At 35.7% G+C, this 14,308-nt stretch overlaps 1 protein-coding gene across 1 annotated transcript; it reads right to left on the minus strand.

Moving 5' to 3' along the window:
- Positions 1 to 581: 581 nt before the first annotated feature.
- Positions 582 to 10,431, minus strand: LOC116110111. Its single transcript, XM_031396339.1, has 4 exons — positions 9,956 to 10,431; positions 2,785 to 2,863; positions 2,032 to 2,112; positions 582 to 689 (listed from the first exon to the last, which is right to left on the minus strand). Exons 1-4 carry the CDS (start codon positions 10,291 to 10,293, stop codon positions 582 to 584), a joined length of 606 nt encoding a protein of 201 aa, XP_031252199.1. The 5' UTR covers positions 10,294 to 10,431.
- Between the last annotated feature and the right edge of the window lie 3,877 nt (positions 10,432 to 14,308).

The raw sequence follows: 14,308 nt of genomic DNA on the forward strand, positions 1-14,308 counted from the left end.
ATACTATGAATATATCTTTTAATTTTGTATATAGATTATTTTTGTGAACTTTTTTTTCTTAAATTTATCATGCTATGAGGTTAATCCCATAGAAGAAAATTTCTAGGTTATGGAACCATGTTACTTTGCATAAGACAATAAATATACAACACTATCTTATAGTTATATATCAACACCATTCATATATAAAGTTGTTTCTTGATAAGTTATAGCTATTCAAAAAGAGAAAATATAATTCTTCATTCCGGATACTGCTTAACACATTATGGCATTTGACTCCATCAATCGCTGCTCAACAACTACATGATCACAATCCATTACCTGTTTTGCAAAGAATTATCTCCAATTTCGAGATTTTAGCTCCACGAAAATCGGATTTGTCATCAATCAAGGACATTTCCAGCATCCCATTTCCTTTTTTCCTGCAAAAGCTAAACAACTATAATCCATAGGAAAAAACTGGTGGTTTTTTTTCATCATTCTAACAGAGAGTTGGCGAGTTGCTTACCTTCATTATGGATATGTCTGATAGACAAGAAGGATATGCATTCAAGCACATGATTATATCCTAATACAAGAATTTACAGATTCTGCGACCGTTCCTCTGACGATTTGTATATTCGAAATGCAGCATAACACATTGTAGCATTTCCTATCACCATAAGCGCGGCTTGAAGAGCCATCAATACCTAAAGATCGTAGATTAACATGCATGTCATTCGAGATACTTTATCTCAAATTAATATCACTCTCCTTTAATCGAGCACAAGGGCACAGAAATGCAATGTTCAACAAAAAAGTGTAATGCTCAATGAAAATAACTGTGGTCTTCAGATATTCATATATAGAACTATGGAACTATGCATAGTATGTATAATCACTGTAATCTGAATGTAGTGGGTTGAGAAATGCCTCGGCCAAAAGAAAAATATAATTTTGTGTTGCCGCTTTATAACATACTCAGATGTAAAGTGAGTACATATGATTGCTGATTTCTAATCCAGCCAGCAGATACACTGAACACTAAGTTTGTATACATAAACGGTTAGGTGGTCAAAACAGAATTGCAAGGGAGTGATTAAATTACTAATCTGGTTTTGTCAGTAAAAAAATACCTTAGATGGAAGCAATTTGTCTAACACAAAACTGATCCAAATCCCCCAACTTCAAGTGAAAATGTGTAAAAGTCTGACACCATATCAATTTAGAATTTATCCAACATAGAAGAGCTTCTGTATGTCCAAGCTTTATGAAACCATTGAACATACGATTTACTTTATGTTGATGCACATTTTTGTTTACCAAGAAAAAACTACTTTTTGTGTGCCAAAAGAAGAAAATGTGATATACCCCGAGTTAGTTAACCAAGCCTCAGAACCGTTTCGAACCCAAGGAGATCTGATTTGTTCAAAACCGGGTTTCAGACACTAAAAATAAGCAATAGCAGTTTAATACAAGACATCATTACTTAATGAACTAGACACACTTCTAATGTAATCTAAAATGACATGAACTGAATCCTCAAATCAACACCTATCTGACACAGATACCAATATGCAAGTAAAACTCTCTATGTAACACCAGCAAAGTTCATTAGAACATCAAGTACTGGTGAACACAATCTACAATCGAACAAAACCACACACCACACTATAACATCATACGCAGTTTCATTTCCTTCCATTACTCAAGCACAACTGTAACTTTATAACAGAATTCAGGGAGCACATAATTTTTTACTCTACAGTAGTAACATCTGCTAAACTCCTTATTCAGGAATAAATACATAGCAATGATTGTGTTAAATCGGTAATTTCCTACATTTATTCAATTTGCTTAACTAATTTCACTTGTTCTTTTTATACTTAGTCAAGCCTATCAGTGAGTAACCTAGTGTAAAGCATCAAAGTAAAGTAAATGAACCATTTGATTAAAACCAGTTAACAACAGCTTCTCCATTTCAATAAATTCATACTATTACTCAAAACAAATGTATAGTGAATAAATAACTTTAGAAACGATAAAGCTCACCTCAAGAGACTCAGAATTATAAATGAAATGCCATGTGCATGCACAAAATGCTCCACCAAGCAGGGGTACAAAGTGTGCGCTCTATAGAAAGTTGTAAATATAAATGAGTCAGCACTTATTGTGTAAATAAATCAGAACCTACAAGCCAATCTGAAAGGCTAATACCTAAAAGATATAAGACATTCAAAGACAAGTACTGTCCCCATTAAAGTAAGAAGGTAACTAGGATCAGTATCATTCCAACTATTTCCAAGAAGACTGCAACATAAAGGGGCAACAGGATTTTATACAGTCATAATCATCCTATTATGGTTCGTGTATCAGTTGCTTTGGTCCATTTATTTTCTTATTGAAGTTGGAACGAGTTTTACGATCCTTATAACTAGGTCAAGTCTATTTAGACTTGTGTTGTGTAGAGTTTAGTATTTAGAATTTGTAAGTTTAGGCTATAAACCAAATTTGTAGGGGGGACTACATTTCACAGTGTATTGACTTAATTATAAATTGTCAACCTATCCCTTAAAATCATATTAAAGCAAACTAGAACAGTCCTAGTTTGATTACTTATGCTTCTAATTTAGCGAAGTAATTGAAGAAAATATTTCATAGGTCTTTAGAATTTTGAATAAACACAAAATTCATCTACGAAACATGTTTACCGAGCATAAACCAATTAATAATGCATTCTAAAATTTTAGGTTAGTCATACAAGGAATGTAATGTAACTAGCAAAGATTGAAAAAAGGAACTCACCATTCCCCATGAAAGAACTTTCCATGCTTCGTACCCAGATTTTTCTCCATATTGCCACACTAAAGCCATTGCGGTAATCCTTTTGAACAGAAAATTTAGAGTCAATTATCACTACAACAAAAAAGGCCTTTAGCTGCGAATTTTGTTGTTGCTAAAAACCTAGAAATTGTTGTGGTATACGTTTAGCGACGAAAAAAAATCGTCTCCATGATCGTCGCGGTAAGCATGTCGCGCTTGATTTTAGGTGACAATTTATTAAAATTCGTCGCTAAATCAGGCGACAAGACAAACAAAAAAATTGTCGCCTATACCATTTTTGTCGCTAAATCTAATTACCGGTGAAATATTAAATGTCATCGCCTAAAGTTAATAGCAACGTATTCTCTATTGTGTTGCCTACGCTATACAACAACGAGATGTGTGTTTTTGTCGCTTAACTTACACCGCGACGAAATATGAATTTTGCTCGCCTACAATATACCATGACGAAATGTGCATTTTTGTTGCATAAAGTTAATAGCGACATTATAATTATAAGCGTCGCTTAAAGTATACAGCGACGAAATGTGACGTTTTGTCGCCTAACATGTAGTGCGATAAAATATGAGTTGTTGTCGCCGAAAGTTAATAGCAACGTAATCTCTATATGTGTCGTCTAAAGTATAACATGACGGTACTTTATATTTTGTCACTTGAAACTATTAGAGACAAAATGTAAAAATCATCAACAAAACTTTTCAACTTTGAATGTATTTCATAGCTAAAAGTCTACAACGTCGAAATATAATTGTGGTCGCCCATATATATATATATATATATATATATATAAAATTTATCTTAGACATTCTAAAATTTAATTCTAAACATAAATATCAATTTGTAAATGTAATTAATTCAAATCAAACAAATATATCGAACCAAATATATTATAGAACTATATATGTTTGTTTTTAAATAAAAAGTTAAAAATATATAAAGTTGGCTAAATTTTTAATGTTCAACAAAAAGTGACAAATAAAAACTCAAATTGTTGCAGGTGGTGGAGGATCCGGTGGAAATGGACCCAAAAATATTTGTGAGCCATTAGATCGAGAACCCATATTCATTGCAATGAACTGCTGCATCTTCTCCATCGTTTGCCTATATTGGTGAAATTCTTCTCTTATGCCTCGTAGTTCTTGCACCTCCTCCCGCAAGTGTGTGAGTTCCTCTAAAACTTTTGATCGGCTTGCTTTCTAGTCTTCGAAGATGCAAGTGGTTTTGGACCATAACCTAATCCACGATAATAACCAAGTTTTTTTTCCCAAAACCTGTTGAGTGATCTCTAATTGAGTAGGTGGCTGAGAACCTTCTTCAGACTCCTGATTGAGAATGTTCTCTATTTGTTCCTACAAAAATAATATATATGTCCATATGCACGAATATATAAATAAAAACAATATAATTTTATAAATTAAAAATTAAAAGGTATTAGGTTATAATATAAAAATATAATAAACTTTTATACAAAAAAAAAAAAAAACTACATAATACTTACATATCGAGCCTTAGCTTCATCATTTATCCAAGTATTTCTTTTATTGCTAAAATGAGTGTCATGGAATAAATGCACCTCCCCTTGGAGCTGGCCTTCAGGAAGATCCTAATATTCAAAAAATAAACAAATAAAAGACAATTAATATTCAAAAAATGAACAAATAAATAACAATTAAAATATACATTTTAAATATAAAATTACTCAAAAATAAATATTTCAAACCTCTAAATTTTTTGTTCGGTGAAAAACAAAGGGTTTTGACCCACCATAATGATTGTACGGCAACTTAGCACGATTGGCCTTGTTTACTTTCGAAAGTTTCTGAAAATTGAATCATGATGCATAATGAAATATATAATAATATTTTAGTTTAGCCAAAATAAATATTAGATAATATTTCAATAATAAACATTAAATAATAACTAAGCAACTGAGTATAAATCATCCACATAATGTTACTAGTAAAAATCATAAATATTAAAAAATATTACCTGATAATCTTCACTAGCAAAAAATGTGCATAACCAATCCCAATCTTCTGGTTGCACATCTTTATAAGGGTGTCGTCGTGCTTCTTCAGGATCCTCAAAACCTCGAAAATACTCAGCAAGATCATAACTATTATCGTGATAAGCCCTACCCATAAGACTATTAAGGTACTCAAGGACTAAAGGATCATTCAAATCAATATCAAATTTTGTCTACAAAATTTTATATATATATATATATAGTCAATATATTAGTAATTATTCAATATATTGTAATAAAAAAATTGTAATTAATAAAATTAAAAACAAGTTTACCAATAAACGAGTCATAATCAACTTTTTATCATCAAGGTCAATCTTCATCCACTTTTTAGCCTGATGTGGAGCCATGGTTCGTACCAAAAACCCACATTCACTTGATAGTCGCTTTGAAGCTAATTCACATGTGGGTCTCCCAGTTTCAGGATCCATCACAATCCTAATCTTCCCAGAGACCTTGACAATATTTTCGGTGCTTACTCCACGTATTGTCATACGTACTTTCTTCTTTGAAGGAGGAGGCTCTTGCAATATTTAAAAATTTACATTCAATATTATAATGAATAAAATAAAATAATTTCAAACATTAACATATACAAATACTACCTGATATACTATTATCTCCAATAAGACTGATAAGTGTAATATGTATTGAAGCCGGAGGAGTCGAATAAGGACTCAATGTCGGAGGAGTCCATGCCGGAGAGGCAGATGCCGTAGGAGGAGTTGACGAAATATGAGTATTATGAGAAGTATTCATGTTCGTGTCGATTTTTATTTACCCTTGTTCCTATTCTTATTAAACATCTAACATAGATAAATAAATTAATATCAAAGTTTTGGCTAGCTAATCATGCATGGGTAGTTTTATAAAGCTAAACTAGTTAGTCTAGTACTTGAAAAATTGTGTTCATGAAATATTTAACATAAATTGTGAGAGGCATGTGCAGCTAGAAAAAATGTCCTATTTCGGGAACTAGCTTACTAATAGGTTCAGATTTCCCCACCGTGAATGGGAGTCAATCTCTATCTCTATATAGGGTTCTCGCCTAGAAACCTTTATCTATAAATGTATTGTGAACAAGTCTACATTCTTAGGCTGGTGGCCATTCACTAGAGTTCTCTCTTTTTAAAGAAAGGGGTGGTAGAGCAAGATTCGCATCTGGTCAAAACAAAGAAGGTTAACAAGCACACAAACAATACTAAAAAAAAATGCTCAATCCAGTGGAAAGTGGAATTAACCTAGGTTTGCAAAACTTATGTTGCAAGTGAGTCACCAATAATAAAAAACAAAAACAAGCCTAATGAACATAATTTTGACTTCCAATTTCTCAAATCAAAAATCAAGTTTATATTCTATCAAATTCTAGCTATTATAATGAAATCAAATTACAAAACGATAATGTTATAACAATGAATTTAATCCATAAAATGGAAATTAAAATGCACAATTTTCTTAAAATAAATTACAAATCCCTAATTGAATTACAAAATAAAACAAATCATCAAAAAGAGATTTTTAGCTACTAAAAAGAAAACAAATTACCAAAACAACCATGTTGAAACTATGGATTGAATCCAGCAGCAAAAAAAAAAATTGAAGAATTAATATTCCAGATTTTTTTGAAACGAAAATAAAATTTAATTTAACCTTAATTTGCTGTGTTTCTCTACCAACCTTAACAATACAGATTGGTGCCTTAATGAATTGAAGTGCCACCGAGAGAGAGAGAAGGAGAGTCTGACATAAAAATATGTGAATTCAATTACAAAATAAAACAAAGGGAGAACGACTTACACGTGCCCAAGGTTTGTCATAACGATAAGTTGGTACTCAAAAGGTTTTGAAATGATAAATAGGTACTTTCCGTCATGTTCTGTTAGTGATTTCTGTTTATTACTGTTTATTAATAGTGAAAAGACTAAAATGCCCTTAAAAGTTTGAATTTTAGTTTTTTATAAATTTAAAAATTTCTAAAAAACCCCCTAAGTTTACAAATTTAACTAAATACCCTAATATATAAAAATTTTGTAAAATAACAAAAACACCCCCGCCACCCGCAGGGCCAGATTCCGGCCACCACCGCCGAAATCTGGCCGGAAAGTTGCGTTACGACATAGACCCGTCGGATCTGTGTCGTAACGCGTCGATCTGGCCTTTTCCGGCCAGATCTGTGGCTGATCTGGCCGGAAAAGGCCAGATCTACGGCTAGATCTAGCCGTCGATACCGTAAAACTCCATCTGCGGCGTCGACGGCCAGATCTGGCAGTAGATCTGGCCTTTTCCGGGCAGATCAGCCACGAATCTGGCCGGAAAAGGCCAGATCTGGCTGCTGCTTCGACGGCCAGATCTTGCCTTTTCCGGCCAGATCCGTGGCGGATCTGACTGGAAAAGGCCAGATCGGCACGTTACGACACAGATCCGACGGATCTGTGTCGTAATGCAGTTTTCCGGCCAGATTTCGGCGATGATGGCTGGAATCTGGCACTGGGGGTGGTGGGGGTGTTTTTGTCATTTAACAAACGTTTATATATGGGGGTGTTTAATTAAATTAGCAAACCAGGGGGTTTTTTAGAAATTTTTAAATTTATAAAAAACTAAAATTGAAACTTTGAAGGGCATTTTAGTCTTTTCACTATTAATAAACAAAAATCACTAACAGAACATGACGGAATGTATCTATTTATCGTTTTAAAACCTTTTGGGTACCAACTTGTCGTTATGGTAAACCTTGGGTATGCACAAGTCATTCGGCCTAAAACAAATCATCAAAAAGAGATTTTTAGCTACTAAAAAGAAATCAAATTATCAAACAACCATGTTGAACAGCAAAGAAAAAAAAAAAATTGAAGAATTAATATTCCAGATTTTTTTGAAACGAAAATAAAATGTAATTTAACCTTAATTTGCTGTGTTTCCCTACTAACCTTAACAATGCAGATTGGTGCCTTAATGAATTGAAGTGCCACCGAGAGAGAGACAAGGAGAGTCTGACATAAAATATGTGAATTGAAGCGCAACAGAGAGACAGTCTGACATAAAAAATGTGAATTGAAGCGCCACAGAGAGAGAGAGAGAGAGAGAGAGAGAGAGTTTGAGATAAAATCATAAAATATGTGGGAGGGAAAAAATTGGAGGAAGAATAATATTATAATGGCCCTACTTGTAAGTTGTAACTTCTCTTTTAATAAAGAGATCATGATCAATATAGGTGGCGGGTTTATGGGCATTGTGATTTGGTTGGCTGCTATATAAAATATTATGTTAACCTAAAACTAAAAAATAATAATAATACTAAGATATCAATTCATCAGTGGCAGGTTTATTGTTTTATCTTGTTTTATTGTAGGTTTATTATATTGACCTAAACCTAAATAATATTAATAATATTATTAAGATATCAATTGAGTGGTGGGTTTATAGTTTTTATCCTTTTTTATTAATCACTAATGTATATCTTCATATTAGTAGACCTAATTTACATTATGGAGTAATAGAAATAGAGTGTATAAATGGAATGTTGATATTACTCATGCTAGAATCCAGCCATGACTATTGATAATTGTCAAGGTTTTAAAACCCGACCCAAGGAGTGACTCCGGTTCGGTCATCGGGTTGGTCGGTCAAACTGGTTTATGCGCGTGATGATGTCATTCTAATGTCAACATGACATACAAAATGATGTAGCGAGTTAGCATGAATAGACAAGGGTAGCACTCGACCACACCTTTAAAACTAATAAACAAGTCTCAATCCAGAAACTTAAAATGTGAAAGCTAAAGAAAAATCCGAATAATGCATTGAATGGTCTCTAAAACGAAAAATAAGTTTATATAGGGAGACAGTCAACCCTAATAAGACTCTTAACTCTTCTCGGATCAAAAGTTATGGCCGTTTGAATGGTGCATGCTCATTTAAGCCCTTTGAGCTTTACGCATGGACTCTGACGTTCACCCTTCTCTATGAATTCATTAGCTAGACATTCTATGTTATAAAAAAAATAAAAACTAAAAATAAAAATGAAGATGTTCAATTACTGGGATGAACCGGTGGTTCGTAACAAAAAATCCGGTCCAACCGCGGTTCAAACTGGATCATTTAATATTTCCAGTTTTTTAGTCGAACCGACTCCACTTAATCACCGTTTCCCGATTCAACCGGTTGAACCGACCAACCGGTCAAGGCCATGTTTTTAAAACCTTGACAATTGCAACTGGATTTCGATGGATGTGTCCAATTGAAAGGACTTTAAGAACTTATAAATCTTATGTAAAGAATTATGGATCATATTTATTATTGTCATCCAAATTTAATTTGTATAATTGTGATAATCACTACAAGAAATATATTATATTATGATAAAATTAATTTTATCAAATGCATTTTGTCACGACTAATATAGACATTATGATAAACTACAATAGCTTTAAAATAGTGTTACAATATATTTGAAATACAATAAATTATTTAACAAAATAGTTCTTATATAATTTTTAAAAGTGTTATTTTGTCATGAGTAATGTAGACATTATGATAAATTACAATAACTTTAAAATAGTAGTACAATATATTTGAAATACAATAAATTATTTAACAAAATAGTTTTTATATAATTTTTATATAATTTTAAAAAATGGTATAAACATAATTAGTTTTTAAATTATTAAATTATCATGTATTTTGGTTGGATCCAATAATAATCATTTTCCTAATCTAAATAGAATAATCGTTTTCTTAATTAATCCACTTGGCATTTACAAAACATGCTACAACACCGTTTTGGGGCATATATACTGCTTCTTTTTTTGGTTGAAATGGTTGAAGAACTCAAAAGTCAAACCCCAAAATATACTGAATGTTAATTATCGGTATAAAGAGAAAATTCATACAACTGTACAACACAACAAAGTTATAATAATGAAGCTATATAGCTAAGTTGTGGTTAGCATTTCATTTTCCAAGTAAAACCTAGAGAAAACACACACAAACATGCCTAGGAGATACCTGCTTTCTATCAAATTTTCACTCATCAAACTTAGCAATAATGAGAAAAAATAAAACACAATTATTATAATAGCCACAATTGTGACAGACGAAAACCCTCACCATTCAACAACACTGGAGACATGCACGGCCCAGGTGGACAAGGACAAGACATTGGATGGTTCACTCAGTTGCAAAGATGAGGCCAACAACGGCAATTCAGCAGCTGAGGTAGGTCCCACTCCCACCTCTGTGAGGGCCAAAGCAGCTCCAAGTCCAAGTAGATCAATAACAAACTGTTTCATCCAATTTTGAGCCTTGACCAAATTATCTTTTAGTTCTTGAAGGATATTATTGCAGTCATGCAGTTGTCGGTTGACTTCTTCAACATGACAAGGACGTTCAGAATGTTTCAGGATGACTGGAGGGTCTCGACCATACAATGCCTTAAAGGGTGTCATGCCAATTGAGCTGCTAAACGTAGTATTAAACCAAAACTCTGCCCATGGAATCCATTTGGGCCATTATCAGGGTTGAGCACTAACAAAGCAACAAATATATATTTCCAAACAGCGGTTTACTACTTCCAACTGACCGTCTATTTACGGGTGATAGGCTGAACTCATACAGAGTTGGGTTCCAGATTGCTTGAACATCTCACACCAAAAATGACTAATGACCACTCGATCGCGATCCGAGACGATAGAACACGGGAACCCATGCAGCCGAACAACCTCTTTAATGAATAAATTTGCAACATCTCGAGCTGTATATGGATGTTTCAGGGTGAGAACGTGGCTATAGTTGGTTAAACGGTCTACCACCACCAAAATGGTGTCAACTTGAAAAGCCCTTGGTAAGCCCGTGATAAAATCCATCGAAATGTCTTCCCACACCTGATTTGGAATAGGTAACGGTTGCAACAGCCCAGCCGGACTCAGAGCTTGATATTTACTCCTTTGGCAAACCTCACATGCCTCAATAAAGGTGCATATATCCTTTTTCATACCCTCCCAATACACTACATTGGCCAAGCGTTTGTAAGTGCGAAAAAAACCTGAGTGACCACCCATGGGAGACGAGTGAAACTCTTGTAACAACATTTGAATATGCGCCCCCATGCGTGGCACAACCAACTTGTCACGGTACATCAACTGGTTCCTCACCAGTTTATAAGGCAGTCGGTTGGATGGGTGAATCAGTAGTTCTTGCACTATTTTCCTCAACTTGGCATCTTGGTGGATCGCATTTTCCAAGTCTTCTCTACCTGCAAAACAACTCATGGATAAAGCATTAAGTTCCCCAACCTCAATTCTTCTAGAAAGTGCATCAGCTACTTTATTCTCTTAACCCGGTTTTTATTGAATCTCAAAGCGAAGCCCCATCAATTTCATCACCCACTTTTGCTGATCCTCACTCAACAGTCTCTGATCATTTAAGAAGTGTAAACTCTTCTGATCTGTCTTTATCACGAAATGTCTGCCCAATAAATAATGTCTCCACTTCTGGATTGCCATGACCACAGCCATAAGCTTCCTCTCATAAACTGACTTAAGTCGAGACTGTAACGACAACCCTTTGCTCAAGAATGCCAAGGGTTTATTTTCTTGCATGAGAACAGCCCCCAACCCATGGCCATATGCATCTGTCTCAATCACGAATTCCTTAGAAAAATCGTGCATAGCTAAAACTGGTACTGAAGTCATAACCTGTTTCAATTCTTCGAAGGCCCTCTGTGCGTCACTGTTCCATTTGAACGCATCTTTCTTTAATAGTGCAGTTAGAGGAAGTGCAATCTTACCATACCCACTGACAAATCTCCAATAATACCCTGTCAAGCCTAGGAATCCTCGGAGAGCTCTTAAATTTTTCGGAACTGGCCATTGCAGAATGCTATCAATTTTGGAAGAGTCAACTGCTACTCCGATTGACGAAATGATGTGTCCTAAATACTCGAGTTCTCACTGCCCAAAGAAACATTTTTTGTGGTTGGCAACTAACCTATTCTTGTACACTGTCTGCAAGGTGATTGTTAAGTGTCGCACGTGATCATCCATATTCGCACTGTATACTAGAATATCATCAAAAAAAACACTGGAATAAACTACCGCAAGTATGGCCGAAAAATGTCATTCATTAGAGCTTGGAAAGTTGCCAGTGCGTTAGTTAGACCGAAGGGCATGACTAGGAATTCATCATGGCCTTCATGGGTTCAAAAGGCGGTCTTCAGAGTATCTTCTCCTCTCATTCTGATTTGGTGGTACCCCGACGTCAAATCTAATTTGGAGAAGATTGTAGCGCCGCCCACCCCCCGCCCCAATTCATCAAATAACTCATCCACTACTGGTATTGGGAATTTGTCCGGGACTGTGATTTTGTTTACCGCTCGATAATTGACACTGAATCTCCATCCACCATCTTTCTTCTTGCCTAATAACACGGGACTAGAGAATGGGTTGATGCTTGGTTTGATAATGCCGGAGGCTAACATTTCTCTGACAATTCTCTCAATCTCATTTTTTTTGGTAGTAGGGATAGCGGTAAGGTCGGATGTTTGGTGGTTGTGCGTTGGGTAAAAGCCGAATGGTGTGTTCATGGTTCCTAATGGGAGGTAGGCCGGTTAAAGGTTTAAAAACCCCTTGGAACTGATCCAAAATTTCTCTCAATCAACTGTCCACATCGTCCCCATTTTCTGGCTGTTTTTGCAAAGATCCGAATTCTACTGAATAGCCCTGCCTTTCCTTTTGAATTGTCTTCAACATTGCCTTCAGAGAGACCAATGTCTTGCTCAGAGCTGGGTCCCCACAGAGTGTCACCGTCTTACTTTTCTCCTTGAATCTCATTACCTGATTTTTCCAATCTATCATGGTTTCTCCCAACGTTTCTAACCAGGCCATTCCTAACACCACATCCGAACTGTTCATATCAAATGGGAAGAAATCCAACACTGCAGTCACTCCCTGAAGATCAATACAGACTCCTCGGCATTCACCTTCACTTCTCACCCGGTAACCATCCCCTACCCTCACTCCAAACGACTGTGTTCCAGTAATAGGAATTTTTAATTTCTCCACTGCTCCTCTACTAATGAAATTATGAGACGCTCCACTATCAATCAAAACAATCAACTCTGTATCCCGAATTTTCCCCTTCAATTTCATGGTTCTTGGCCCATTGATTCCCACGACAGAACTGAGTGACAACTCCACATCCTCCTGGTTAGCTTCCTCAGCTTCCTCGTTCATCTCTTCCCCTTTAACAAGCTGAGTTTCTTCCTCTTCTTCTTCCACAAGGATGACTTGAAATTGTCTGTCTCCACAACGATGACCAGGAAAAAATTTTGCATCACACCTAAAGCATAAGCCTCTCTCTCTTTTCTTCTGGATCTCGTTCTCAGTCATGTGTTTAAAGGGAAACTCTCTGTGAATGGGGAGATTCTGCTTTATGGGCTAATTAACGATGGAGCTGCTACTTCGTTGGCTGTTGTTTGGGTTAGTATTTGGAGTTGGAAATCGTCGTTGCTGGTCATGGAGGTTATTAGATCTGGGTATACTTGTGAATGAAGGTTGGAAATTATTATTATATTTGAATCCTTGGCTATTGGACCCAATCTGACGACCTGACCCCACTCCACTAAAAGAGTTTTGACTTTTATTTGCCCAAAACCTGTCACTCTATTCATTCCATTTTTAATTTCCTCTAAGGCCCAATCTTTGTCTTCAATCCTTTGGGCTAATTCAATTAATTGGACCAATGTTTCAGGCCTCCTCAATCTTACTTCAGCTTTAATTTCGGGCTTAAGCCCATTGATGAATGCAGCTCACAAAACATCTTCCTTAACCTCACGAAGAGGGGCAGATGTTGCTTCAAATTTTTTGCGATACTCCTCCACAGTTCCTGTCTGTTTAATTGCCATTAACGCCTCATAAGGTCCTTCCTCTTGAGACCTACTAAACCTATGAATAAGGGAAAAAGTTTGAAAGTGGCCCACGACGTCATAGGAGCTCAAATTTCCATCCATTGAAACCAATTAACAACATCACCTTCCATGCAAACCGCAACAGTGTTTAATCGACCCTCTTCCTCCTAGATTCTGTACACGCCAAAGTATCTCTCGATTCTGAAAAGCCACCCATATGGATCGTCTCCTGTAAAGATTGGTATATCCAATTTTCGGCCACCATACTTCGGTGTTCCTCACTCACGGTGGTTGTGATTGTCATCTGCCTCCCCTTGGTTTTGGTCGTTTTCCCCATTAACTCCAGCTGATCCACTCCCTTCTCCCTTTCCAGCTTCTTCTATATCTTTTCGTCTCATCCATGCCTGCATCTCAACCAAACACTCTCTGATCGTACCCAGTTCACTTTCAATCTTATCAACCTTGTTCTCCATTCTTGTACCAACCATAACCTTACTCTGATACCACTTTGATAGAAACTTAGCCTACCTCTGTCACGCTTAACTCATAGACACTTC

The sequence above is a fragment of the Pistacia vera genome, unplaced genomic scaffold (genome assembly GCF_008641045.1).
Source record: "Pistacia vera cultivar Batoury unplaced genomic scaffold, PisVer_v2 Contig598, whole genome shotgun sequence".
Taxonomy (NCBI): Eukaryota; Viridiplantae; Streptophyta; class Magnoliopsida; order Sapindales; family Anacardiaceae; genus Pistacia; species Pistacia vera.

Coding starts and splice junctions, on each gene's coding strand:
- LOC116110111 (XM_031396339.1), bottom strand. CDS start 10,293: ATGACACCCTTTAAGGCATTGTATGGTCGAGACCCTCCAGTCATCCTG. Junction 2,864..9,955: donor GTCTCCAGTGTTGTTGAATG/GTGAGGGTTTTC, acceptor TCTGTTCAAAAG/GATTACCGCAATGGCTTTAG. Junction 690..2,031: donor ATAATTCTGAGTCTCTTGAG/GTGAGCTTTATC, acceptor TACGATCTTTAG/GTATTGATGGCTCTTCAAGC.